Source organism: Ischnura elegans, chromosome X (genome assembly GCF_921293095.1).
Source record: "Ischnura elegans chromosome X, ioIscEleg1.1, whole genome shotgun sequence".
NCBI classification, from domain to species: domain Eukaryota; kingdom Metazoa; phylum Arthropoda; class Insecta; order Odonata; family Coenagrionidae; genus Ischnura; species Ischnura elegans.
The window spans coordinates 52601890-52628506 of NC_060259.1; the positions used below are offsets into that span (position 1 = coordinate 52601890).

Genomic DNA, 26617 nt, shown 5'->3' on the forward strand with positions numbered 1-26617 from the left:
TTTTATAGAAGTTCAAGGCGAATCTGCTTTAGCAAGTAGATTGCGAAAGAGTATATCGAATAAATAAGCGGTTTGGACGATATTTGAACCCACATATCGGTATTTTCATTTCTGTAAAGTGTTTAAACTCATTAGGATACACTTATTTCATGATTAATAAGATCGCTGATTAACGCGTCGCATGATAACTTCCATGAACATACATGTATGTTCATAATAACTTCATTTGAAAGATCCGAAATCCGAACAAAAACAAAAAACATACGAAAAGTGAGAAGCACGAAATGGGAGCAATAACAGAGGGCGCTTGAAGCTTGAGAAATTTGCCTGCATTCGCGGCCGGCATTTTTTAGTTGACGTGACAGATATGTTGTGTTCTTGTTCTATGTTCGATGCATAAATTGTAATGAGTTGTGATGGATTGTGTTAACGAATATTTCATTTTTTCACTGTGAGAAATATATTAAAATTGTAAGTCTAGTTTGAAGGTGTGAGATGTTGGCAGCATATGTTTTCGTCTTGGCAAAATGTATTGTTTAGAAGTGGTTACCGTGGTCGAATTTAGTGAGATATAAAATTTTTCATCTTGGAAGCATTTAACGGACGTTAAGGGCTGGTTTATTTTCAGTTCCTGTTTTCACAATCAAACACAACGACTCAGTATGGCTGTTGTAATTGAAACTACTATGGGGTGCCTCACCGTTGATCTCTTCGTTGAAGAAAGGCCAATAAGTCAGTTTATTTCTTTTAATCGAAATAATTGTGTTATAAATGATTATACTAAATCTTGATTCATGGTTCTCTCTTGCAGCTTGCACCAACTTTTTAAAATTGTGTAAAATGAAGTACTACAATTTTTGCTTATTCCATTCCGTTCAAAACAACTTCATTGCCCAAACGGGTGATCCGACTGGCACAGGAAATGGTGGAGAATCCATATTTAGGTATTTATTTGAGTAAACGTTCTCGTATTAATATTTTTGTTCCTGAGTACTGTGGTTTGGTTGTAGTATATTTGGAAATTATTTGGTAAACTTTAATTTTAGAGTTTAATTTTTTTGTAGAGTTTTACAGACATGTATAATATTACTTTACTCATAGTTTTCCCCTTTTACAGTCTGGTTCACGGCGAGGAGGCAAAATATTATGAAGCAGAAGTCATGCCTAAAATAAAGCACAGTAGAGCTGGTTTGGTGTCAATGGTTAACTGTGGGAATAATATGTACGTTGATGGTTTGGCCAAGGATGGGTATCTTATAATATTCTAGTTTTATGTAAATAAATTAGATTCATAGATATATGGAGATATGTTCACTGAATCCTATTTTGTCTGTACTTTGTGGGGGTATTTTATACTTTTGACGATAAAAAAATTTCTTTCCATTTTCGACCGTTCTGCAGAATGCTGTAGAAATAATTTTTTACCATAGCATTTGATTTTTATCTCAACGAGGGATCTTGGAGTAGTTGAGTAGTTTTGGAATGAGTTTTAGTCATGTGTGGTATTAACTATTGCTTGTAACTAACATGTGAAACCCCTGCTATTGCAATGCCTCATCATCAGGTAATTGTGTTTTAATGTTGAGCCACTGAAAGATTTTTGTGGACTTAAGGCTTTTCCTTCTCACACCCATCCTCTGCTTTCAAGAAGTCGATTGGGATTTGTGGAGATCCCATAGGGATAGACTTCTGACCGTGGGCATAAACCTGATATGGTTTTATGCTGTATCTTGAAGGAAAAGAAGGAATGATACAGCTCTACAATTATGAGCCTAATGTTGCCTCTATGGCAGGGATAGGAAAGGATGGATGAATCTTGTGTTGTTATTAAGGCAAAGGGAGCTACCATTAGCAAAGCCAGATTTAATTTTCCTAGAGAAAGGAAAGATCATCAAATATGAAGAATGTTCCAGAGATTTTTCTTTAGATGTGCGTCAAAAAATAATGAGGATGTTTTGAATACCTGATGGGGAGGTTCTGTATGATAGCTCCCAAGAGCTAACTGCCCCCCTCCATCGCTGGTCAGTCCTTATGAGTGTACTCAATTTTAACCAGAATTCTGTTTTCAAAGACAATATTAATTCACGGTTTATAGTTGGGTGCATTTATTTAATTGGTCAGCCATTAGTAGTTTTGCCAGCATTTAACAAAAACTTAATGAAGCTCAAAAAAACCTGTTGGTGAACTTATAGGGTAAATTTTAATATGAGTATACACCTAACTATGTATATACCATGCACTAACTCAAGCACATCCTCGGGAGGCACTTGTGAATAGGAATGTACCTACATTCGATCAATGTGCTCATGCACCGATGTGGCCGGCTATAAACTGTATACGAAAACAAATCCCTTAGCATTGTGTTTAAGGATATACATGAAATTGGTGGGTAAGAATTGTGATTTGTATTTAACTTATTTTCTTTGCATATTTATATGTTGCTTAGAGAGTAATTGTTTCTATAAGAGGATTGGAGAAATTAATTCGATACCAGGGTGGATGAGAAATATGTCAGTAAAGAGCTTAAATTTTTATGTAGTACACCACGTTGCATGCATTACTCTTGCATTAGAAGATGCAAATATCAAGAGAGGCTATCCCCACTTTAATTCTGAAACACAATTTTAATTATCAGCTTTAAAAAATGCATGAAGTTCAAATAAAATATCACATCTCTTGTCAAAAATAATGGAAGCTCGCACACGCGCAAACTACACATATGAGTCAATAAGGTAGTTAGTATTCAATTTGAGGCCTCTAAGTGTTATACATATACTCAAATAAGCATACATATATTCAAAAAGTTCTAACCATAAAGTGTAGCTTGATGATATAACATTTTTATGACAAATAATAAATTCATATGCTTGGCCATGCTTCTTAAGTGAGGCTGGTACAGCTCCATTGTTAGCCTTCAGCTGCACTAGTCTGATTTTGGTCGTGATGTTCGCCTAAATTCTGAAAATATGACATCACATCAGGAAACTGGGAGAAATTAGATATACCTTTCATACTTTAAAGTGCATTGGACTTTGTCTTCAGCCAAGGAATTGGATTGGTATATATTCATTGCAGATTGGTCAGGGAATTTCATGATGGAATATCAGTAGCCACACTTATTCTATCATTCTGGGATGAGTTCATTCCTTACCACTACCCTTTTGTCACTCTTTTGGAGCATTTGTTCTAAATTAATGGACTAGTATTATATAGACTAGATATTTGTACTAAACTAGTGGAATTAGTAAAGGAGATGTTGACGACTTTCTCTATTTGGTATCATATAATGCATCTTGAAGGCACTCTTTTGACTGAAAAGCCTTAGCATCGAAGAATTCATATGTTTTCCGAATGAATTCTTTGGGAACTAGCAAAAATGACCAAATTTTGATGCTCTTGGCCGATTTTTTTGTGTGTGCTCTAGTTGTGATTTCTGAAAGATTGTTCAGCTATCCTCACTTTTCTGTGATGGCACTTGTGCTTCCATTATGCAATATGCATGTATTTTGTACTAAATTGACCGTATTTTTTAGGCTTGGCTCGCAGTTCTTCTTCACATTGGGGGATGAATTACATTCCTTGGATGGAGAGCATTGTGTTTTCGGAGAGGTTACTGAGGGTCTTGATGTCCTTATTCAACTCAAGGAGGTGATATGTGATGAAGCTCATCACCCATTCAGAGATATCAGGTATTCAATCTCATACATTCTTGTACTTAATAATGAATGCTCCAAAACGTAATACTAAATGCAATTTTTGTCCATTAAGTAGAGCAGATCAAAGGTGTTATGTGTGTGCCTAGGATTAAGTTTAGATTTTAGAGGAATTAATTTGAACCTTTTTATTTTGACGACTTATTCCAAAGTCCCTTTCTGCATTAATTATCCAACTCCTTACTCTAGTAATGATACAGAAAAAGCCATTTTTGCATGAATGATTAGCAATATCTAAAAAATGTGAATTTGCCAAGGCCATTGACAATTTATTGTTGTACATGTACTTGATATGAGCATAATGCTCTTGCAAATACTTCAGAAAATATTTTTAGCTGTCTTTATTTCATTTGTGGACCTTTAGCCAATTTTAAAATTGTGTTGTCATTGCCCAAATTAGCCATGCTGGATCTCTATGTTGAATCTTCAATATTTACAATTTTTAGAATCTCTGACTTCAGCATTGTCTGAATGAACACACCTTATGAGACAGTATGGTTTCTATGTCTCTGTTATTATGATGATGTCCCAATATCAATCAGGAAAAGTTTTATTTTACTTCTTGGACAGTAAAATTACGCCAAATTAATGTTTCAGTTACATATTGATCTAATATGATTTCAATTAGTACTATTTTACCTTACTAAGGTATTTTAAAAACACCTTTGGCCTCACTATGGCTAAATCAAAAATATTTTGTCAAGGGCAGTTTGTTTTTTATTCAAGTTAACTTTCTTCGGGTAGTTTTTTTAAGTCTCTATGTGAAGAATAACCTGCAGTAATTGGATTACTTTAATATCTCTTCTCGGTAAATAACTTTCGTAAAGGCTGCTGTACACAGTGAACTATTACTTATTCTATAAGTAATTCTAATCCAATTAAGTAAAATGGATTCAACTTAAAAATTTCTGTGAGCTCAGGGGGGGGGGGGGGGGGGTTATCCCCCAAAACCCCTCCTCGCTGCGCCACTGATGCTGGATGAACATGTGAATAAAATCATTTGCCGTGTGTAACGGAGAAATTTGCAAATGAACAGTCATACTCATGATCATTCAATGAAAATACGACATGTCCTATTTTTGCTTGCATGATTCCATGAATGATAGCGTTATCATTCAGCATGATCATTCATCATGTATAGCGGCATTTAGTGATACCCAGTGGAAGTCACTAAAAGGAATTTCCTCGTATGGTTTCTCTTACAGATTGAATTTGAAATATTTCTTTAGTTCAAATTCATTGTTGTGATTCAATTAAAAAAATTGGTAGAACTTATATATGTCACAAATATCCAAATCTTTGGATGCATGTGCTTGTCCATTTTTGACAATAAGTGTGGTATGAAAGTTGTGGGATTTGAATTTCCTTGTTCTTAATTAAAGTTATGTTAGAAGTGTAATAAATTGTCACAGCTTGGAAGGCTGTAGCCTGAGATTGTTTCAGGATGATGGTGATGCAAATGATGCTTACTATAAAGGCCATCAGGGATTCAACAACATATGGACACATCTCCCTCCACCCTCAGAAATGAAATTGTGGCTCAGCTCTTGTGGACACTTACCCATGTTTGAAAATTATTTGTACCTTTTTTCATAGCAATTTTGCTCTGATTATGAACGTTATAAAATAATTTGCCGTGAAGAAGATGAAATTGTCCCCTCTCCCTACTTTGTTACTTTCAAATTTTTGGCGAGAGTTTTACCACAATTCTGACTTCTCTCCCCCTCACCTCTCACAATTAGCAACCTCATTCAGATTTTTCAAGTTAGCCACCGTTTGCAATTTTTGGTGTTTGATAAGGTTAAAGTTAATTGTGTATCTTTAGCTTAACTTTTTACCCTTTGTGATTGACTTAAACAATATCACCAACTTAACTGCTAAATACCTCCATTCCATTCATGACCTGAGGTTTAATTAAAATAAATTTAATGTGGTAACTGGCTAATCAAGTGCTGCTAATCTGAATGAGAAGCTCAGTTTCTTTTATTTTAGTTAGAAATGGCCCTGATTAGAAAAAATATTCAGTTGTCTGCATTTTTGGTGGTAGTTTTAATGTGTACGATTCTTCATTTTCATTTTAGCAAATGCCTTCCTCTACATATTTTGTCACCTTTCAAGGATTCATTTTGTAGTAAAAAAGATGTTAATGAGTTTTGTTGAGTCAACTAACATTATCAGCTATGGATGCGTTTGAGGAGAGGGCTTTCAGAGCTGTTGCTCAGTGGAAGAGCATATGGCTAGTTACTTTACTCTGAATGTGCTGCAGTATGGCTCATCTAGCAAGACACAATTGGCCACTTAGCACACTTATATGAACTAATTTGAACTCATACCAAACAGGGGCAAGTGCTCGACAAATAATAGTCAAAAAGCATTCCAGGGCAAATTCATTAGCTGTGTTGTAATGCTATTCATCCTGCATGCACCTAATTTTGCTTACCATTATAAGCATATCTTTTGAATCTGAGAAGTATTTAGATTTTGTTTTCAGAATTATGGTGATCTTAATGCCTTTCTTCTTTTGCTACAGGATCACTCACACAATTATTTTGGAGGACCCTTTTGATGATCCACCGAATCTCACCTTTCCTGATAGATCCCCAGAGCCAACCAAAGAAAGACTTACGGTAGGTTATCTCTCATTACAAATATTAATTGCAATAGCAGTAAAGCAAATTAATACATCGTGTGTAATAATGATAGTGTAAATGTTTCTCAATTTGCGTGCAGAAATTCCACAGAGGAAAAATGATTTGCCTTGACCATGTGGAACTGCAAGTGCTTGTGTGGGTGATTCTGTAAAGGTTAGCAGCTGGCTAATCTGCTTTTATTTACTTAAGTAATTTCTTAATTTGCATAGTATGGTGTAATGGTTGATTGCATAAACGGTTGCATTCTGTCACACCCTGTGTGGAGGATGGTCATTATTGTCTCTTTCTATGAGTGCCACACAGTTGTGACTGACAGAAGAGACCTTTGTACTAGGGATGGATGGATCCAGGATTTTTTCGGATCCAGATTGGACCTTGATTTTCAGAGCCGGATCTTCGGATATTTTCAGATCCAAATGCATTTATCCCACGCCTCTTTCTTTGAAAATTGTGCTGTTTGGACAATGTTGAATATTGGTATAGTCTTGTTATAACTAAATAAAACTTTGTTTCAATCGATTTGAGCTTAAAAAACTTAAATATGTTAGATCATTTCAATGCTCTTTGTAAGAGTCACACCATATGCTTATCATAAGAATTTCTGCAGCTGAAATTCTGTTGCATAACCCTTACAAGAGCTTTTAAACCAAATGAGTAGGACAAGCATCACAGAGCAACAGTGCATGCCAAGGTAGGGATCTGCATTCTTTCCACTCCCTCATATGGGACGTTGGATTCACTGAAGCATAAATTTAAAATTTTGGCCTGGTCCTGGCTGTGTCATATGTTGTTACTCCGTTCCAATGGCAGGATCTGTTGGAAAATTCACATATCTTCCTGTTTTTTCCTTTCTTCTATTATTTGGGCCCAATTTTTGGTTTTGTGTGGAAAGTGAGAGAAAATCAAAACTGGTTGTGCATACCAATCCTGATTTTGATTCTTATCAATTCATCTTTATAATGTGAAGTCTTCATTTTCTCTATCATCAAAATTGAAAAAATATATCAATTGAGGTTTGCTTGGTGAGTGAAACATAAATTTTTGCCATTCTGGATGTGTTAATCAGATTCTTGTGTCAAAGACATTAGGTACTGCAAAACATGCTCTTATGGCTCTTATATATCCTTTGCTCATCTCTGTTCAGTAGGGCTTTTTCAGTGGCAACTTAAATCTTCACAATGTGGGGTACTGCTGCTTTATTTGGTAGAGAGAGCAAATTACCCATTATTGGCGGCATACCAATAGCGATGGTCGTGTTATTTAATAGAGAGGTTTCAGGATCATGTAATTCAGCATTGTCAAGAATTCAGTGTTTTAATATGTGGTTTGAGCATTGAATTTGGATTTGTAAAAAATGATGCTTATTGGTTTGAATTGTAAATATGTTAAATTGAAACTAGAAGCACGTACGTGGTGGAAGGGCTCTGTATTATTAATATAAGACACTTTTTTTCTTCCACAAGCTTATAAAAATTGATATGTTATGACGAGTTTCGGCAACTACACCATTATCAAATACAGTTTGGTTTCAAGCTGGGATTGGTAATCACTGAAGGAGAACGGGGGGGGGGAACACAGTTTGTCAAGCAGGTTGTGGGGGTGGGGGATTTGGGAGGGTGATGAGTAATTAGGGGAGTGGATTGGGAAAGGTCATGTCATTAACCAGGTTTCCATTTGTAGATATCTCCCGAATTTCTAAGGCATCCATCCTCCTTCCTGTGTGTGTATATGTCCCCCCACTCTCCCCCAGTTATTACCAATCCCAGCTTGAAACCAAACCTCTTCCCCCACTCCCCTCACATTAGCAACCATAGCATATGTATACATGCTCCCACCACATATTTTGTGTGTTTGATAGTGGTGTAATAGCCGAAACCGGTCATAACATATAAATTTTTATAAACTTGTGGAAGAAACAAAGTGTCTTTCATTATTAATTTGTAAATATGTATTAGCAAAGTCATCAAAAATACCTTTCCAAATCATGGAAAAAGTTGTGTAACAGAAGCCAACAACCTAAAATATCATGTAAGAACAGAAATTATGCATAATTTCATGAAAATTATTTGTGGAAATCCAGGAACCCTACGTATTATATCTTTCAAAACACCTGTAGGGTGTGTAACTTTTTATGTACAACTGCAGACTAGCCCATATGTAACACACATTTCTTGCGGATACTTTCACCTTGACCCGAACTTGAACCAGAATCCCCTCAACTTTGCAGCAAGTGCGATAATGAATTAAACCACTGGGGTATTCTTCTCCCTCGGGAATTTTTCCCCAGACAAACTGAATGAGTGGAAATTTCCAAATCTAAGTTACTGCTAAGGTTGTCAGTAGTATGAGGATGTTTTAAAAATAATGTTACCGCTATTTTCAGAATGGTCGTATTGCTCCTGATGAAGAAGTTGATGATACGAAAGGAAAAACGATTGAGGAAGTTGAGGAGATGGTGCAAAAGAGAGAAGCTCAAGCACGTGCCACCATTCTTGAAATTGTTGGGGATATACCTGATGCAGATGTAGCACCACCAGAGAACATTCTGTTTGTGTGTAAATTGAATCCAGTGACCACAGATGAAGATTTGGAAATTATTTTTGGCCGTTTTGGAGTTGTGAAAAGGTATTATTTGCCATAAAAATAATTGATGCCCTTACATCCAATCAAGTTATAATTTTCTCTCATCAGTAATTTTTTCATTATTACTTGCTGACCATAAGCATCTCTTCAATTACCAATTTTTTCTCAAAAGAAATGTGTCCTTATTTTAATTTCATTCTTTCATGTCATTCTGGGTATTACAGAATTCCTAATAATTGAACTACAGTGATTGAAATAGCAATTTATCTTAATCAATTTGATAAAAATGCAATTGCTCCGGAGGGGATTAATAGGTATTAATTAGGGGAGGGGATTAAGGGGATAATTAATGGATTCCACTGTTATGTACGGGACATTTGTACTAATTTTTACAACTTTAATATATTATTTTCTGCTTCTAATATTTTTTTGTTTTTCACTGAAACATTTATTAATTGTCAGGGTTAGGTCTAAACTATTTTTTAAGTTATAGTTTTGGCTTTAAGCCTTTGTTGTAACTGTTGCAACTTTTACAACCTACTCGCTGACAGTACCCTTGCAGTATGGGATGTTTCTAGCAATGATGCTTCTAATGTACTGTTGGCAATGACACATTTTAAAATCTGATGCTGCGCTTTTAGTTTATTTAATTTAAAAAATTCTGCATTCTTTTTCATGTTTCGCAGTGGCTATTGAGAATGTTAAATCAATAAATTCTTACTGGTACGTTTATGTTGGCCTTAGGCCTATCAGATGTGTATGCTTTTTCATTCCTTTGTTGCATATATTACCCATGCGTGTTATATTGGTCGCAGTTTCTTGTAGCTTGCTTTTGTTTTGCTTAAGGTACATCGGCATAATATCTGCATTATATTTTCCGTGAAATATTATTAAGTTAATTTCTTTTCTGGTATTACCAATTTTAATTCCAATCGTTTTCATGGCAGTGCTGTAGATAGGCTTAGCATATTATTTCGATGCCGTTGCGGGCATAACACTCAAAATAGAACTTCTTTTTTGATGCAATGGGAATGTTAATGACATCATTATGCATGCGTAGGAGATTTTTTAGCGTAGATAATGAAGATATCACATTTTATGATAGAAAAAGTCTTGCAAGGCAGGATCGTTTTACCACCTTTAACCCTTTTCGTCTGCAGAAACAAATGCGATATGTTATTTCACATAGCTTCTGCAAAACATGTAGGAACAATAAACACCAATGGAAGCATTTGAGGTATTAAATTACCTTGATACAGTTTTATCAGTAATTGTATGAATTTTCAGCAGTAAATACCAAAATAATATTATGATCATGTAAATGCACTAAGTACATTGAAAAGCGGAATCCTCGTTTGTACATTGGGATAATGATTGACAAAGCAATGTTTTGCATGATTTTTAGTCATTAAGACGCTTATAAATTGAATGGCTAGTTTATTATTTAGGTAAGGAAATTTAGTGATGCAAAAAAAACATCGCCTTTCGTCTGGATTTATGCTTAAGTTTATTGGATAGAAATGTCTCCCTCGCCACACCAATCCTGTTCCTATACAAGTGTTGACAGTAGGTGTATTGGCTATTATTTGCTCCACCTCCGGTTAAGCAACAATTAGCTATTGCGAGTGTTTGTTAGAGCACTGTGGGGTCTCGTTTTATCTAGGTTGAACTAACTGTATGTACATTAGGTGCCAAATGGAAACATTTTCAATTCCTCAAGCAACAGAGCTACAATGCCCAGGTGCGATATCAATTTTCATCTGCACTCAACTCTGCTGTGGTCCCAAGGCTTGGAAATAAAGTACAAAGTGGATAATGATATCAATAGCTTGTTGAGTGGATGGCATGGCTTATTATTTGCCACAATGTCGCCTTACCTTGGTGAAATGTGTGTGAATTAAGCTAACAACTAGTCTGTCAGGCACTGTGCAGTCGAAGTTTCGCAAGGGTTTATGCTGAGAGATGCTTCCTGGAGGACTTCCACTGAAAACTGAGTCGTTATAGCACTAGCTCGAGCATGAGAATTCCTTTTACGTTGACAAAAAAATCACTTGCTCTGGCCCTACCCTCACTCTAAGCCACACTCCTTATTGTGGACTTCTATTGCATTTACAGTGTTGATAATATGTATGTAAGGGAGCTATTATTAATATTTAAAGCTATTCTTCTTAATGACTATTTAGTACTGATTGTTTTGTGGCAGTCTATTTTTTTTGTTGCATATTAATGTCCATTATTCCCTCATGTATTATAATTTTCATTACAGCTGTGAAGTCATACGTGATAAAACTACTGGTGATTCTCTTCAATATGCATTCATCGAATTTGAGGATAAAAAAGCTTGTGAAAATGCTTATTTCAAGATGGATAATGTGTTGATTGATGACCGTAGAATTCATGTGGATTTCAGCCAAAGTGTGGCCAAAATGCGTTGGAGGGGCAAAGGTAAGTCATAATTCATTTATAATATGTAATGCTGAATGTGATGCTATGTCTGATAGTAATATATGTTGTTTATTCGTTAACAGGTAAAGGAGTTGATTACTTTCCGGATAACAAACAGAAGGAACTGTCAAAAAGAGATTATAAGGTAGGTATGCTCTTGATGGCATTACATATATTTCTTACATTTTTTGGAGCTGTGGATTCTTGCCCTGGATGAGGAATTGTCAAATAGACAGTTTGGAATTCCAATATTTCTCGAAAGAGAAGGGCTGAATGTCTTTTTTTTTACTGACTAAGAGTCATTTGGGTCTCATCGCTTGATCACATCACTTAAATGTCCAAGAAAACAAGATAGTTTCATAAATATATGTTCAAATGCAGTGTTATGGTCAGTAGCTAAGCTTGACTGTAATCTGAGAGACTTGAGAATATGAAAAATGATTTTGTGTTGTGGAGTCTAGGACTGCTGGTATGATGCTTGTACAAGGGTACATCTGCCGCTTACATCTGATGAGGCAATTCTTTAGTGCTGAGAGACCAGCCTGTTGAATGCTTCCTAGTCTTGATGAATGACCTGGAGAGGGCATTAAGGAAATTAAAAGGGGTCTGAAATTGGAGAGAAAGCTTCTAAAGTGTGTTTTATTGTAGAATTTACTGGGATGCCATAATTTGCCGCTATATAACTTCTAAGTTACGAAGAATAAGATATTAAGGAGATGCCTGATAACCTGGAAAGGATCATAAAGAAAAAACCATAGCAAATTTTCCCAATGGAGCTTACATGAAAGCTCATTGACTAGCTGCTGGACATAATAGAAAAAGAAAAGATGATCTACGATCCTCGGGCATTATTTGAAAAAATAGGGGTCCTTTGTGAAGTAGACAATGGGCATATAAGGTGATCTGGGGTTAGTGGGGCATAGTTTTTCAATGTGATAGTACATATCATTTTCAAATATTTTTTTGTACAGATAACCCGAGTAAATAGCTGAGAAAAAAAACACTTGATGATTTATTAACAATCGGACTTGTACATCATGTGACTTGAATGTAATGTCTACCAGTTAACAATATCTTATATTAATATTATTTTCACATCTCTGTTGGCCCTAGTTACCCCACAACTTAGGGGTAACTGGATCACCCCATGGAAAATTCCATTTGAGCACTGCCATAACTATTTTGGGTAAATGAATCCATCAAAGTACTTTAAATGATCAGAAAAAATATTGGTTAACGCAGCTTTTTTTATTATTATGAATGTTAAGGCCATTGTATTAGGACGGTAACGGAGACCTCACGGATTTTCGTTCCGAAACACATAATAAAGGAAGCATCTTACAATTAGCAGAAGCACGAAGCAATGTTGCTGTGTTTTCTCTACCAGAGGTGATTGTTTTGCATTGAATGTTCTGATTAATAGTGCCCTTAGGTTTTGAAGGAATCCTGACTGAAGGAAGTCTCGTCACAGTTGAATTTTTGGCCTGGCTTCCCTTTCAAACCAAGTTTCTGAACAAGATTCGTTAATTTTAAGAAAAAGTCATGAATTACTCCAGGATTAGTTTGGTCATAACGAGAGTATTCAATGCTTTCAGGAAATTTTTAAGGATAGGCTATTTCATTTTAGAAACAAAAAAAAAACTAGTCTGGGCCAGGACACTGATTTTGAAATCTGGTATCGAGTTTGTTTAGAAGTTCGAGTTTTGTTCTTGTTTTTTACAGAATTTTCAAGATCTTCAATTGAGTAGGTTAGTCCAGCACCCTTCTGAGTTTTCCTTATATTTTTGTACCATTATCTGCAGCTGAGCAAAAAGGTTATGTTAAAGGAATTTTTAAGCTTTTTCAGAGCTAGGTGAAGTTACATAATAAATATCTCCGTGCAATTCTTATTCAAATTAACTGTTGGGGTAACTGGGTCCATCATGACCCAGTTACCCCATTTATTAAAAACTTTAGGGGCAACTGGAACACCCCAAAACTTAAACTACAGGAAGTTTAAGAGTTATAACAACCACATACATGAACACAAAAACCTTTATGATTATCCTAAAGTGGTTAATAGTTTGAAATTACTCACCACATAGCTATGAAAACCAGCTAATCTCTCTGAGACAGGTCGTTGCTTAGAAAAATCTCCACACTAAAATTCCACAACAGCCCAAACTTAATAAATGGCTCCAAATGAGGTAAGGCATGTTGTTAGAGGAACAAAAGAAGGAGAAGTATGTGTGCCAACCTGATAAACTTAAAATTCCCATAAATATGCATTTTATCGACCTATGCCCCAGTTACCCCAGAGCACCTTACATACAGCTACCTTAACCTGCCATCCACTCCCTTGGGTCTAAAAGTCACTGTACCAATTGAATGAGTAAATTCTTATTCTTTTACTGTAATAAGTGTATCAGTCTCTTCAGTTCTACCAATTTTTTATATTTAAATTCATGAATGAAGTAGTTAGTCTCAGAGTCATTTTCATCACCATTGCTTTTGCAATTTTTGGAATTTTTTTATTCTTTTGTCCTTCCTGTTAAGCTAGGCTCAGATATTCACCTGAGAGTTGTTATTGCCAAACCTACTAGCTTGAGTCATTCTTCTTTCCGTATTAATTAATTTGTTTGAATGATTAATGACTGATCAATCATCTCTTGTCTTTACGTTGTGCAACCTCTAATGGGTAACTGCTAATCAAACATCATTTATCTTGTTACAGGAACAAGTGGATAAGTACAATTCCAGGATCAGAAGAAATAATAGAAGCCGGAGCAGGTCTCCAGCTTCCCAAAGATGGAGAAGTCGTGAGGAAAGGACTCCTGAAACCTGGGAAAAGTATGGAGATAAAAGTCGAACAAAGAATAGGGAAGAATTTGAGAGAAGGCATGAAAAGAATTGGGATACTTATGAAGGGAAAAATAAGGATAAATATGACAGATATAATGCAGAAAGAAGGAAAAAGTATTATGGCCAAGGAGTTTATGACCACAGTAGAGATGAGAGTAATTTCAACTGGGAAAAACGGCATGGTTCTAGAGAGGTAAGGGAATATTTTGGCCATGGGAGAAGTGGGCCTTCCGAAAGAAATGTAGAGAGCCCAGATGTTATGAAAGAAAGGGAAAGAAGGAATTATGACCGAAGTAGATTAAAAGCCAAAGAGCCTAATGTGGAGGAAAGAAAGAGAGGATTGAAGGAAAGTTTTTCCTCAGGTGATAAATATTTTGAGGATAGGGAAGAACATAGTGGGAGAAATGAAAGGGGTTCAAAAGAGGAGAAAGATGGCCGTGTTGGTTACGGGGAATCATCTAGGAATGATGAAAGAAAGCATGGTGATAGGAGGCATAAGCAAAGGAGGGAAGAGTACTTTCATGGAAATGATGTAGATGCGTATAGAAATGATTTTGAAATGAGTTCAGAAAATGAAAATAGAGGCTCTAAAAGGAAAAGAAGCGAAGATAGAGAACGTTCTACTAATTTGGATGGTGTCAAGAGAAAGAGTGGTCATTCAAATCATCATATGAAAGGAAATGTTAAAAGTTCCGATGGGTTGAGTGGCAGCCGTGGAAAAGACACTTTCTCTAAGGAGAAAATTCATGAGTATAAGGATGCCTTTGGTGATGTGGAAGGCAATGGCTCAATGAAATATGATGATGGTCATACTAGTAGGCGAGGAAGGAGTGACTCCTCAACCAAAAAAAGTGTTGATAAAAAGACATCGAAGCTGAGTGTATCTGATGGCAAAAAACACCAATGGTCTTCGACGAAAGTGAAAAAAGTCCACGGTGTTAAAGGGAAGAAATTGCAAAGGAGAAGTAGATACTCTAGTTCAAGTTGTTGCTGTAGTGATAGTAGTTGTAGTTGTGACAGTAGTTGTTACAGTAGCAGTAGTGATAGTGATGACAGTGACTTGGATTCTGATGCAAGTGAGTCTGTGAGTAGTTCAAGTACATCTCCAGAACGCAGGTCAAAGTTGAAGCAGAAGAGGAACAAAAAGAAACTCTCTATAGAAGCAAAGAAGGGTAAAACGTCAAAGAGTGGCCATAGGAAGAAGAGGAGTTCGTCATCAGAAACCTCAGAGAGTTCCTCAGAAGAATATAAGGCTAAATCAAAGCACCGAAAGAAGAAATTGAATAATAGCTCTTCGTCTGAGCAAAAAAATGCATCTCAAAGCCGCAGTAAAAAGCAAAAACTAAAGAAGAAAGCTAAGAAAAAGCTGAGGAGGAAAGATGATACATCAGAGTCAAGTTCTGAGGAAACATCATCCTCTGATTACGAGCCCCAGAAAAAACTTCATGGTCTGAAGAAGAAAAAGAAGCCAAAAAAAGTTGTGACTCCAAGGAAAAAAATGAAGAGTAAAAGAAGCAAAGTCTCTCACAAGGGTAAAAAGGCTGATTCAACTGTTTCAGTCAAAAAGAAGAGAAAGAAAGACAATTCTAGTGAAAGTGTTAGTTCAAGTGGTGAAACCGAAAGTGAATCTTCCAAGGAGGAGCAAAAAGCTAAGAAAGAGGTGTTCAACAAGGTTAAGTGTGCTGACGTATTACGAGGAAGGTGATTTTGATATGTTTTGTCAACAATTTTTTTATTACATGTACAGTGTTCCAATTGGACTTGATGCTTAAAGAACTTGACTATAATTCCATGGTTTTCCTTGAGTGTGAACTGTGTACATAACTACACTTTCCTAAGTAAGTCTAATAAAGACCAACTAACATGGTGTGAAATAAATGAATGAAATCTATCAATTATATTTCATTGTGTCTTTCCATGGATGTGCTCTCCATTTTGTCCATGTAGCCATTTTTCTTAACCATCTCACAATAAAGGTACAACAAATGAAACCTGATATACCTTTGCTTCAAACCAATATTTGTCACAAAATTAAATACCAATGCTTTACCTCAGTGGAAGGATAGCACTTTGATGGATACAGCAACAGAATGATGGGAATTTTTGGAGCAGATGCAAGGGGTACACAGGTGGTGAGTCAGGTATACCCACTGCAAAGAAAACTTGTTGCCATGGTCTGAGAAATCTAGTCAGTTTTGATACTATGACATGTCACCTTTGATAGTAGGAAAAGTTAATGCATTTTTTGTTATACTTGCTTCCTTAAAACTGCAAAGATTGTTCTTAATGAGGATGGAATCTAATTTACCTTAAAATATTTCTTAGAGGAAGGTAGCAAATTTGAATTTTTGTGTGGTTAGGTACTGAACAACAGTTTCAGAAAAGGAATGTCTACCACAACTAACTTCGTTGTTTTTAATCATTTTATAAATAACTCCTTAGTTAAAAATAAGTAGTTTATAGACTTAGCCAAAGCCTTTAATAAGGTGAATTTTGATTTGCTGCCTCTTAAGTAGAGAATTACATATTGGCATACATGGTCCAATGTTGTATAGGATAAAGAGTTACCTGTTGTTTCGAAAGCAAATAGTCAAAAGTGAAGGATGCTATCTCCCAAGAATTCAGTGTAACCTCTGATGTACCTCAAGGGTCATATCTAGGTCCATTTCTTTTCCTAATATTTATAAGTGATATAAGGAGTATTATACGCCCCATTCAATGAATGCAGATGATATCAAGACCTATTACACCATCTGCAACAAGGAGGACAGTTGAATTTCTAGGATGTATGAATGGTGCAAATCTGATCTTATGACTCGGAATGTAAAAAAGTGCAATGTTATTTCTTTCACTCGGAGGACACTGTCATAATTTTAGATTTGTCATTGATAACGAAGCCATTCCAAGAGTCTCAACTGTGAAAGACCTGGGTGTTCATTTTGACCATGCACCGTCTTTCAATGCTCATATTGAGCATGTTATTTTGATGTCCTTACGTATGCTAGGCTTTATAAGTAGGCTGCTCAGTGATACAAAAAACATTTATTTGCTCTAAGTCTTATGTATTCAGCACCGGTATGTCCTATTGTTGAATTTTAATTAACAATGTTGTCTGGTATCCTTATTACAAAGTATGTACAAATAAAATTGAGAGAGTAAAAAAAATAGATATTTAAGAATAGCACATTTCTATGCTGGATTTCTTACTCAATAAACCCCATGTAGAGAAACTTCAAATATTGGATATTGAACCTTCACTGGTCAGAAGAAAACTTGATGATCTGAAATTGCAATGCTTTTTTGGGAAATTTTGTAAAAACAATATTGTTTACAATAATTTTGTCACCAGGGCAATGAGGCTATTCAACAGTGGAATTGATGCTGATATATTTAATCATTCTTTTGATTCATTTACGCAAAATATGTTAACATATTTGCTGCCATTATACCATCGATGTGATACCTAACCAATTTTATGCGCACTCTGATAGGTATATAAAAATGATAATTTTGCTAAATTATGATCACCATCTTATTAATGATTTAAAGAATTATCCTCTAATTTATGTACCTATACTCATATGTAATTTGTATTTTAAATTCTACATTGTAACTTTTTAAATGTATTACTTGTCTTGTAATTTCCTCAATTAATTTTTGTTAATTGGGTTTACTTCTGTGAAATAAATATAGTTTTAAAAATTATTTGCAAAGTAGACCTGGCACATAATTTTCTATGCATTCCCAGGCGATAATCACAAGAGCATTGACTACTAATTAAATACTATGCCATTAAACCTGTTGGGTGGAAATTTATATTAAGCAGCATATGGTGGCTGCACACAAGTATGTCCTAACCATCTAAGGAGAGCATGAATCACAGGTGGTTGTTCCACCAAGGAGAAGGGCAATGCATGAGATCCAGCTCACAGAGAGTCACCCCACCCCTTACTCAGAGATGCTGCGACCCATGCCAGGTAAATGCGTGGGAGGATGAAGGGATCAGAAAGCAGTCAATGAAATAAGGAAAGATTGGAGGAGGCAATTGGGTTTTATGGGTGATTGGGAGGATCAATGATGAGAACCTTTTAACAGTGTATTTAATAGTGGAAGTCGGATGCCTGATGTACGATGGGTTAATAAGCCACAATCCATGTATGTCACTACTGAGGTCGAGGGGGATAAGTATAACCCTCTGCTGACATAACCAGGCCCTGCCCGCCCAATAATGGAATTTCACTCTCAACAATACTTGAAGACTGATTTGGAGAGGCAAAAGTAGAGCTCACTCCCGAACAAAAGGGAATGCATGAATCGAAATAATTCTTTCATTGAGAGTAAAAGTGCCCTCCCATGGCCTAAAAGAATTCATTGAATACCAAGAAACACATTTATGCTATTCTTTCTATTGCTTCGCATAGCTAAATATTTAAGAGTGCTTGGCTGCTGGTACTAATGCTGCCGGTTTCCAATCCTGGATGAAGTCTTCTGAAACCCCCTTTCAAGAAATAGATCCCATATCACGTATCTAGACCAATAATCTTTGTAGACCAACCTTCGCATTGCTGCCTAGGCACGAACCAGCCTTAGAATATAGTCTACATTCATCAATTGTAACCGGAATTCTCTAAGTGGTAATCTAATTTGCTACCATGAAATATCGCCAATACTGCCAACACGAGTTAAATGTTTCTCTATTTAGCGGTAAGCAGTGGAGCCGCCCACACTTTTTTTTCAAAAGAGTACAATAATACGCACCTAAAGGAGGAATGCCGACAAAGGTACCACGGATAAATAAAAACACTTACATGAGCCCACTAACGTACCATATCACGGCTCAGTCTCTGATATGATATTTAAATATCCCCGAATTAAATTCAACTACGAGTATGTCCTAGTAGATATACCAATGGGGTCAGTCGAAACTTACATGAATAAACACTAGCATGAGATAACTACTTCAGTAACACTGAAATTCTGAAACACAAGCTATAAACACTGAAATAAGGGCGATGACTTGGACGATAAACAATAATTGGCGATAGAAGAGGTGATATAGGATGATATAGGAAAACACAAAACCGTAAAACCTCGCACAAGCCCCGACTCAATTTTCCACCCAACAATTTCGCCACCATTACAAATTATAATGGTCCACACATTGTTGAGTTAACTTATGAAATAGAGCACTGCATGTAGTTGAAATTCCGAGAAATGATCCATTTTTACCTCTCTTGGGAATAAAATTATAGTTTCTTAAAAAAATAGCCAAATAGTTGCTAAGAATCAAAATATAATCGCGCGAATCGCTCTGTTGGTAAATTTTATTAGGTTAGTACTACTGCTCTGGACCATCAATTTCTTCGCAACGCTTTTTGGGGATGTTCTGTTATTTTAATGTCTGAAATTTTGCTCGATTCACGACGTATCCCTTTAAAAGTAATTATGGACGATATGTTCTATGACTGTTACCGAAAAGTGATTTGCAGACTTCTATAGCCTGATCCAAGAACTTAAGCTCTTTAGAGCTCTAGTATTATAATATTTGTGGATTTGGGGCGCGGTAAGTGCCAGTCTTTCACACTTAAAAGCTAATGAATACAGCTAGCAGAACTGCTTTATCGTTCTAAAACTCCCATCGTCTTATCTTCATCGGTTATCTACCTTGTGTAGTGTACACTAAATGTGTGTCATGATATTGGCTTGCCATGTTTCTGTTTGACGTTCAGGCTATTGACACACAGATACTTCTCATAGTTGTTTCTTCCTAATTTGACGTGAAACAGGTTTTCTGTGGGCGGGTCCACACCTAACATCTATATACTCAAAGAGAAATTTTAACGAATGTCGGCTATGCTGGTGTTATTTAATGAGAGCAAAGTTAATTACCTCGGGCAGATTCTCTGTTACAAATGATTAATGTGAATTATATACATAGGGTGGCGCGTGTCAGGGCAGCAAATTTAAACAAACTATTAAGTTTCTCCCAGTATGTATACAAGCATAATAATATCCTTGGTATTCATAATTTGAACCGACTTCATATGGTGTCGGTCATAATTTCATTTAGAATCGGTACTCTTAAATCTAAATACCTTCCGGAAGGTGATCGTATTTGTAAAATTCAGGCCGTTTTTGCTGTATTAATATCCTTTGACTTCTATGAAAATCTTCGAAATCCACACGTTCATTTACCATTGCGTACTTCTATCACAATAGAACGCTGTTCCCCTGATGCTAATTTAAAACTATTTTTGGTATGTTTTAGTTTCCATACTTGAAGTCATGCCGTGGAAATGTTTCGGCTGCTTAAAGTCTCAAACGGAAGACATCGTACGGCTTGACTACAGGCACTGTACCCTCACAGATGTACCCCCGGAGGTTTTCGCCTTCGAAAGAACCCTCGAAGAACTATATTTGGACGCAAACCGGGTGAGTTTTTTTTTTAACGAATTGATTGCTGCTATTGAGTAAGGCACGTTGTTTACATATGTGTATCACTCTTGTCAGTGGTTATGTGATATCATTTCTTAATGACAATTTTATGTTTCTTATCTGATATCACATTGTTTTCTTTAGTTAGTTCGGAGATTTTCTGATTCTACTTAATATTTGTTAGAATCTTTGCCTCCTTGAAGTTGTTTGCATCTGTTTTTTCTTCAAGGTTTGTTTTTACTCTTAACTTCATATTTTGCTAACCCTTTCAGATAAAGGATTTACCCCGTCCTTTATTTCACTGCCATGGGCTGAGGCACTTGGGTCTCAGCGACAATGAAATACAAAGCATTCCTGCAGCCATTTCTTCCTTGATCAACTTGGAACACTTGGATATTAGTAAAAATGGTATGTTATTGGGCAATTTTTTCTCCATATTATAGGAACATCATGTTTTTCAAGTAGTGTCATTACTTAAACAGTTTTACCTGGAATGTGTTAATATCATAAAGATAGTCAAGCCAATAAATAGTATGGTACCCATATTTATGCTTTGAGCAGTAAAATTTACTCTATGCAGAGAAGAAAATCCGAAGTTCAGGTCATTTATGTTAGCATAGCCAATATACTGGGTGTTTTTGAATGAATAGCAGGGTTTCAACGTTTTCTTTTATTTATTACACTAAACTTACAGTTGTAAATCATACATCAAATGAATAAGAGCAACTCAAACAGTTTTACATAATAGTTAACAAGTTTTCAATGTGAGCACCATTCGTCACACAGCAGATATGAACACGATTCGTCCTAAACGTTGTTTAATGCCTCTCAAGTAATTTTTGCAACAGGTGCATCAATCCTGTTTCTTAATTGGGGAAGGTCAGCTGGTAGTGGACGCATGGGTGGTATCATTGCCTGTAGCATCACAACCGAACTTAAAGTGGTGCGCACGTTGCACAGTAATTACAGATTTTGTACTTGAAAAGTGTAAAACATACAAATCTTTCTGTTCACTGGTCGCCATCTTAGTTACCAGTGAATTATAGCGGATACTGTGTGCGCATGCGCGTTGTTGCAAAAAAAAACTTTGTTTCTCTTTCATTTAATGCATCATTTATAGCTTCAGGTTAAGTGCAATAATTATTTTAAAGCATTATAACCGCACTATTAATTTTGAAACACCCTTTTGCAAGAATGGAAATTGAGGAATTGAAAGTAAAGTCATGAAGGTGTTATCAAGGCGTGGTATTTCATGTGTAAGTGAAGGTCACGTCAAAATTTGTCTATTTCCCAAATGTGCAAGATATTTGTGCTCTAGATCTTAGGCATGGATTGATAGAGTTATCATTTTTCTCCATCGACTTGAGCTGCTCCTCTCAGTCCATATTTGCATTTATTCTGGAAAACATGTATAATTCATTTTGTTTTTAATTCAGAATTACATTTTTCACTTGGAACAGAATATTTCTCATCATTGGCCTTAGAATTTCATTTCTGGCAATAAAAGTGTGGATGAACTGATTGCATTGTTGATGAGCCACCCGTCACTATGTTCTCCAACCGAGCTGAGATCATTCTGGCTTACTCATTCCAGGTTGCTAAAGGAGTATTTTTTAGAAGGATGGTGGAGTTAATAGATGAAGATTGATGTGTTTAATCCATGTTGGTAAACACAGAACGCTGAGTTAGGTCGCTTTCTTTTTTCAGTATGGCTTGAGTTCAGACCGATCTCAGTTCGGTTGATAAAGGTAGTGAGTGTGTAAAGTTTATTAATGTGCTGATGGTTTTGAGTTCTCTCTACTTTGAGAATAATTTTTTTTGTTGGAATACCAGCTTCTAGAATGTATAATTGCGAAAATGGTTTCCTGAGTGAAAAATCCCTTTCCTGTCTCCTGACATGCTCATAGTATTTTTGTATGATTTATTTGATTTGTAGTATTATATACAATAACATAAATTTGAAGTTTTAGCTCATGGAATTGTTACTTTTGTGGACTATCTGATAGTAAATTGTGTGTGTGACAAATAGGTTTACTCTTGGGAGTTCCTGCTAGGAGTTATAGGCCCAATGCAATACTTTATGCTGCTACATCCATTTTTTATTTCATCTGTGAGTGACTTCATTTGTATCCCTATATTTTTTTCAAATACACTTATATCTTTGCAGGGATATCAGGCATTCCAGACAGTATCAAAGGATGCAAGGTTCTAGCCACGGTGGATGCCAGTGTCAATCCCTTGGAGAAATTACCGGAGGGATTTATGCAGTTAATTGCTCTTGAAGAGCTTTATTTAAACGATGCTTATCTGGAATTCTTGCCTGCAAATTTTGGGCGCCTTCAAAAACTCAGAATATTGGAGCTAAGGGAAAACCATCTCAACACACTGCCAAAATCTATAGCTCGGCTAGTTAATCTTCAGCGTTTGGACATTGGTCAAAATGAATTTTCTGATGTGGTAAGTTATAGAGAGTTTTAAGTCATTGTTGTGGTAATGGGTGGCAGATATGGAGATAATCGGATAGTATTACATGAGAATATCATTTGAAGGAAATTGTTTCATGTTTTTAAGATAGAAAAATACTTAATGTTTTTTAAATTTATCCTTGAAATTAATATCTCCTATTTTCCAAGGTTTTACATATACTTGCTGGTATGGGTTGTTGGGGCCCCAAAATTTTTGAGTCGGGTGATTATCACCCTAGGGTTTGGCAATTTTCAATTTTGGGTCAAAATCGGGATGGGTCAGATTTTATGTTCATTAGCAGAATTATTGGAGACACCGTGATGATTGACTTAGTAATGAATAAATTCTTAGAAATAATAACACAGTGGTCCTGTAAAATTAACAATTTGAAAGTTCAACCCACAGAGTCCTTTTTAGAAAATCTTTTGAGAAATATTTTACTTATTTCTTTGTCTAACTTCTTTGTCTTCAGTGTGCTTAAAGCCATTGGAAGCACTGCAATCAATCTCTGTGGTTAGGTTTAGCCAATCAGTACCTAACTTATCGGGTGCTTGATCCTCAACATACCCTCATTTACCTCGTTATCTTTGCATTCCTTGTTCAACAGGGTATTCATCTTGCCACTATGCCTAGCGTATTAAAATTGTATCCCCACTGGATCCTTCCTCTTGGGATAACGATCCCGTACTGCAGTTGGCTATCCATGAATCCCAGGATAGTATCATAGAATTTTTGGATAGCTGGCACCTAGTGCTGATTGGGAATGGTCAAATTCGACCATCTGCTGTTCTTCTGCGGTTTAAAGCAAGCTTTGGCCTTTTTATAATTTTTACATTTGAGTTCTGTTGAAACTGTTATCAATTGATCCATTAATATCTTGTTCAAGGTCTTCTTTTCCTGTTTTTTTCTTTCTCTATCATATCATCATGCCTCATAATGTGGCTTATTAAGTTGTTTCATCTTCTGCTTAGGGTTTTGAGAACACTTTACCCGCTCAACTTGGGACTTCCTATATTTTTTTATCTGCACCTCAAATTACTCATCAGAAATATTCTATGGTTGTATTTGTTATTTATTTTTTTACTGGTGTATAATTTGAATGACGTTGGTTTGAAACAGAGGTGATGTTAATCAAATATAGATTGTAACGAGCGTGCTGCGCCTGCTCCCAGCGGGATTCCCCCGCTCTAAAAATGCTGGTCCGCAGAGGGATAGGCGCGTTTCTAATTTTAAAATGAATAAAAAAGCAGGGTCTTATGTACAAATTTAATTGGAATGTTCATGTACAAATGGAGGTCAAGGGACCTCTTTAAACACAACATTGGAAGTAATTACACTATCCTCTGTTAAACGCACATGATGACTCATACTTACGTAACAATAGGAGACTTGAATGTGGAATCAGCCGCATTTTGATAAAAGTTATTTAAATAATGCGAGATATTGTTGCAAATGAACAAATGTATCAGTTTGTGCACTGTTAACGCCAGGAATATTTACTGGTTTTTTTTGTTTTTTTTTACTATTAAAAGACCAATTTTAGGAAACAATAGCAATATTTAGGAAGTAAGATATGCCGTCGCATGTTCTCTGATAAATTCTGTGCATTTTGGTACGTCATTTGTAGAGTTTGGTTGCGTATAAGTAGAGAAAAAGGTATCTATACAGTAGAAATAATATAGAAGATAATAGTTGGATGAGATGACTGTTAAACTATACCATAATTTGAAGGATACTCAGTAATGGCATTTTCATAGAAAACATTGTTTGGTCTTTATAATTTCAAGTGTAAAATATAGACTCCTTCAAACTGGTGTAGCTGCTGCAAACAATAACTTAAATAAGTACTATCCTGAATTGGCTATGCCATGCAATAATATCAATGAAACTTACAAGGAGACGTTGCTAAAGTGATGTTCAGGATCTGGATACGGATGTTATTTTCTGAAACTATATAGGTAAGGTAGTAAAAGTGCCACGGCTTTCTTCCACATAGGCCTGGGTTCGAGAGATATTTGCTTGTAAAGACTTCACGCAATATGATATCCCTTGAGTAATCGCCGTGGTAAGGCACAATTCGGAGTTTCGTTTAAAATCCATAACTTTATATTAAATTTAAAAAATCGCGAAGCAACTAAATAAAACGAATGGGGATAAAATGTAACAGTGATTTAAAAAATTAGAAGAGAGAAAAACACGGCCGGAAGTAAGTGGTAGCGATTACTCAAGGGATGTCATGCTGTGCGAAATCTTTACAGGCGAATATCTCTCGAACCCGGGCCTATGTGGAAGAAAGCCGTGACACTTTTTCTACCTTACCTAAATAGTTTCATTTAATAACAACCGCATGCAGATCCCGAACATCACTTTGGCGATGTCTCCTTGTTAGCTGATTGAATGACTTGGATCACTCTTTTTACTACAGCAGACTCCCGATTATGCGGCTGCGGTTTATTCGTGTTGCGGCTTATCCGGGCATGAGTTTTACACATCTTCAGTGGTTTCCGCTAGGGATGAGTCGATTCCAAATGTCGATTCTCGATTCCACCGATTCTCGAGCACGGAATCGAGAATCGATCGCCTAAAGTCGATTCCGATTCCATCGATTCCAGGAAGATAAATGTTTTGAGCATAGAATATAAGTTTGGGGCATAAAGACTGCCACACACCTAAGCGGCCGCGGTGTCAGCCTTGCCGGCGCGGAGGATACGCGGGCGGCATGCGGGTGCTGCGACGAACATGCCTAAGAGGCCTCGGAAACATGAAAATGTCGGCAAGAGCGACAAACCGACAAACCCTGAAATGGTGCATATTCATGAGCATCTCTCAGAAAAAAAAAATTGGAAACCACGGGAGCGGGAAGTTTTCCTGTGAAAAAAAGTATCTCATAAATACACGCTGAGAGTGGGTTTTTTACACATGTAACTTTTTTTAGACTATCATGCGTCTGCGTCAATAATAAAAAATTTAGACATATTCGCATTTGTATAGCCCAGTTTCATCAATGCAACCCTTGAGAAAGTTGATACTTGCTTGGCATAAGCCGCCGCTGCCTCCGGGCGGACTCGACAGGTTGCGTTCGGCCGCCACCGCACTCCCGCCAGGCTGCTCTGGTATGTATGGATGCAATGAACGGTACATTATTGTTAAGCCACCGCGGCCAAACGAGAATGTAGTGTACTGTGGCGTAAATTATCGCGAGGATGTGCTAAATCCATCTCACCATACTGAAGCATTTTCGGGTGAAACACAAGTCCGTATGCGATGAGAAAGTAAAATTCGGGGGAAACGTGCATGAGGAAAATTTGAATTCAGTCGATGGCAGGGGGTAGCCAGGATTTTTTTAAGGGAGGGCCCAAAACCAGGGGGGGGGGAAATTTTCAAACAACAGGGTACAAAGGAGAGGGTTTCAAACTAATTTTAACAGCCTTCGTAATAGAAAAAAACTTCTTTTTTCAAAGATTCATTTTTTTCATTTTTCAT

The 26617-nt window shown here is 36.4% G+C and overlaps 2 protein-coding genes across 4 annotated transcripts in view; both read left to right on the plus strand.

The window, feature by feature from the left end:
• Positions 1–308: 308 nt before the first annotated feature.
• On the plus strand, positions 309–16124 carry LOC124170845 (peptidyl-prolyl cis-trans isomerase-like 4). Its single transcript, XM_046549842.1, has 10 exons — positions 309–471; positions 629–732; positions 812–944; positions 1118–1222; positions 3534–3689; positions 6244–6340; positions 8748–8989; positions 11214–11392; positions 11476–11537; positions 14106–16124. The coding sequence occupies exons 2-10, from the start codon at positions 663–665 to the stop codon at positions 15936–15938; spliced, it is 2877 nt and encodes a 958-aa protein (XP_046405798.1). The 5' UTR covers positions 309–471; positions 629–662; the 3' UTR covers positions 15939–16124.
• Positions 16125–19587: 3463 nt separating this feature from the next.
• Positions 19588–26617, plus strand: part of LOC124170476 (erbin-like) — a 62082-nt gene continuing 55052 nt past the window's right edge. For 2 of the 3 annotated variants that reach the window (XM_046549197.1, XM_046549199.1), the window contains exons 1-4: positions 19588–19796; positions 20502–20665; positions 20941–21076; positions 22836–23125. In XM_046549197.1, the coding sequence (XP_046405153.1) occupies positions 20519–20665; positions 20941–21076; positions 22836–23125 (573 nt within the window). In that variant the 5' untranslated portion in view covers positions 19588–19796; positions 20502–20518. Of the gene's footprint in view, positions 19797–19878; positions 20223–20501; positions 20666–20940; positions 21077–22835; positions 23126–26617 lie in introns of those variants that run through there. The other variant, XM_046549198.1, reaches the window with a different exon arrangement.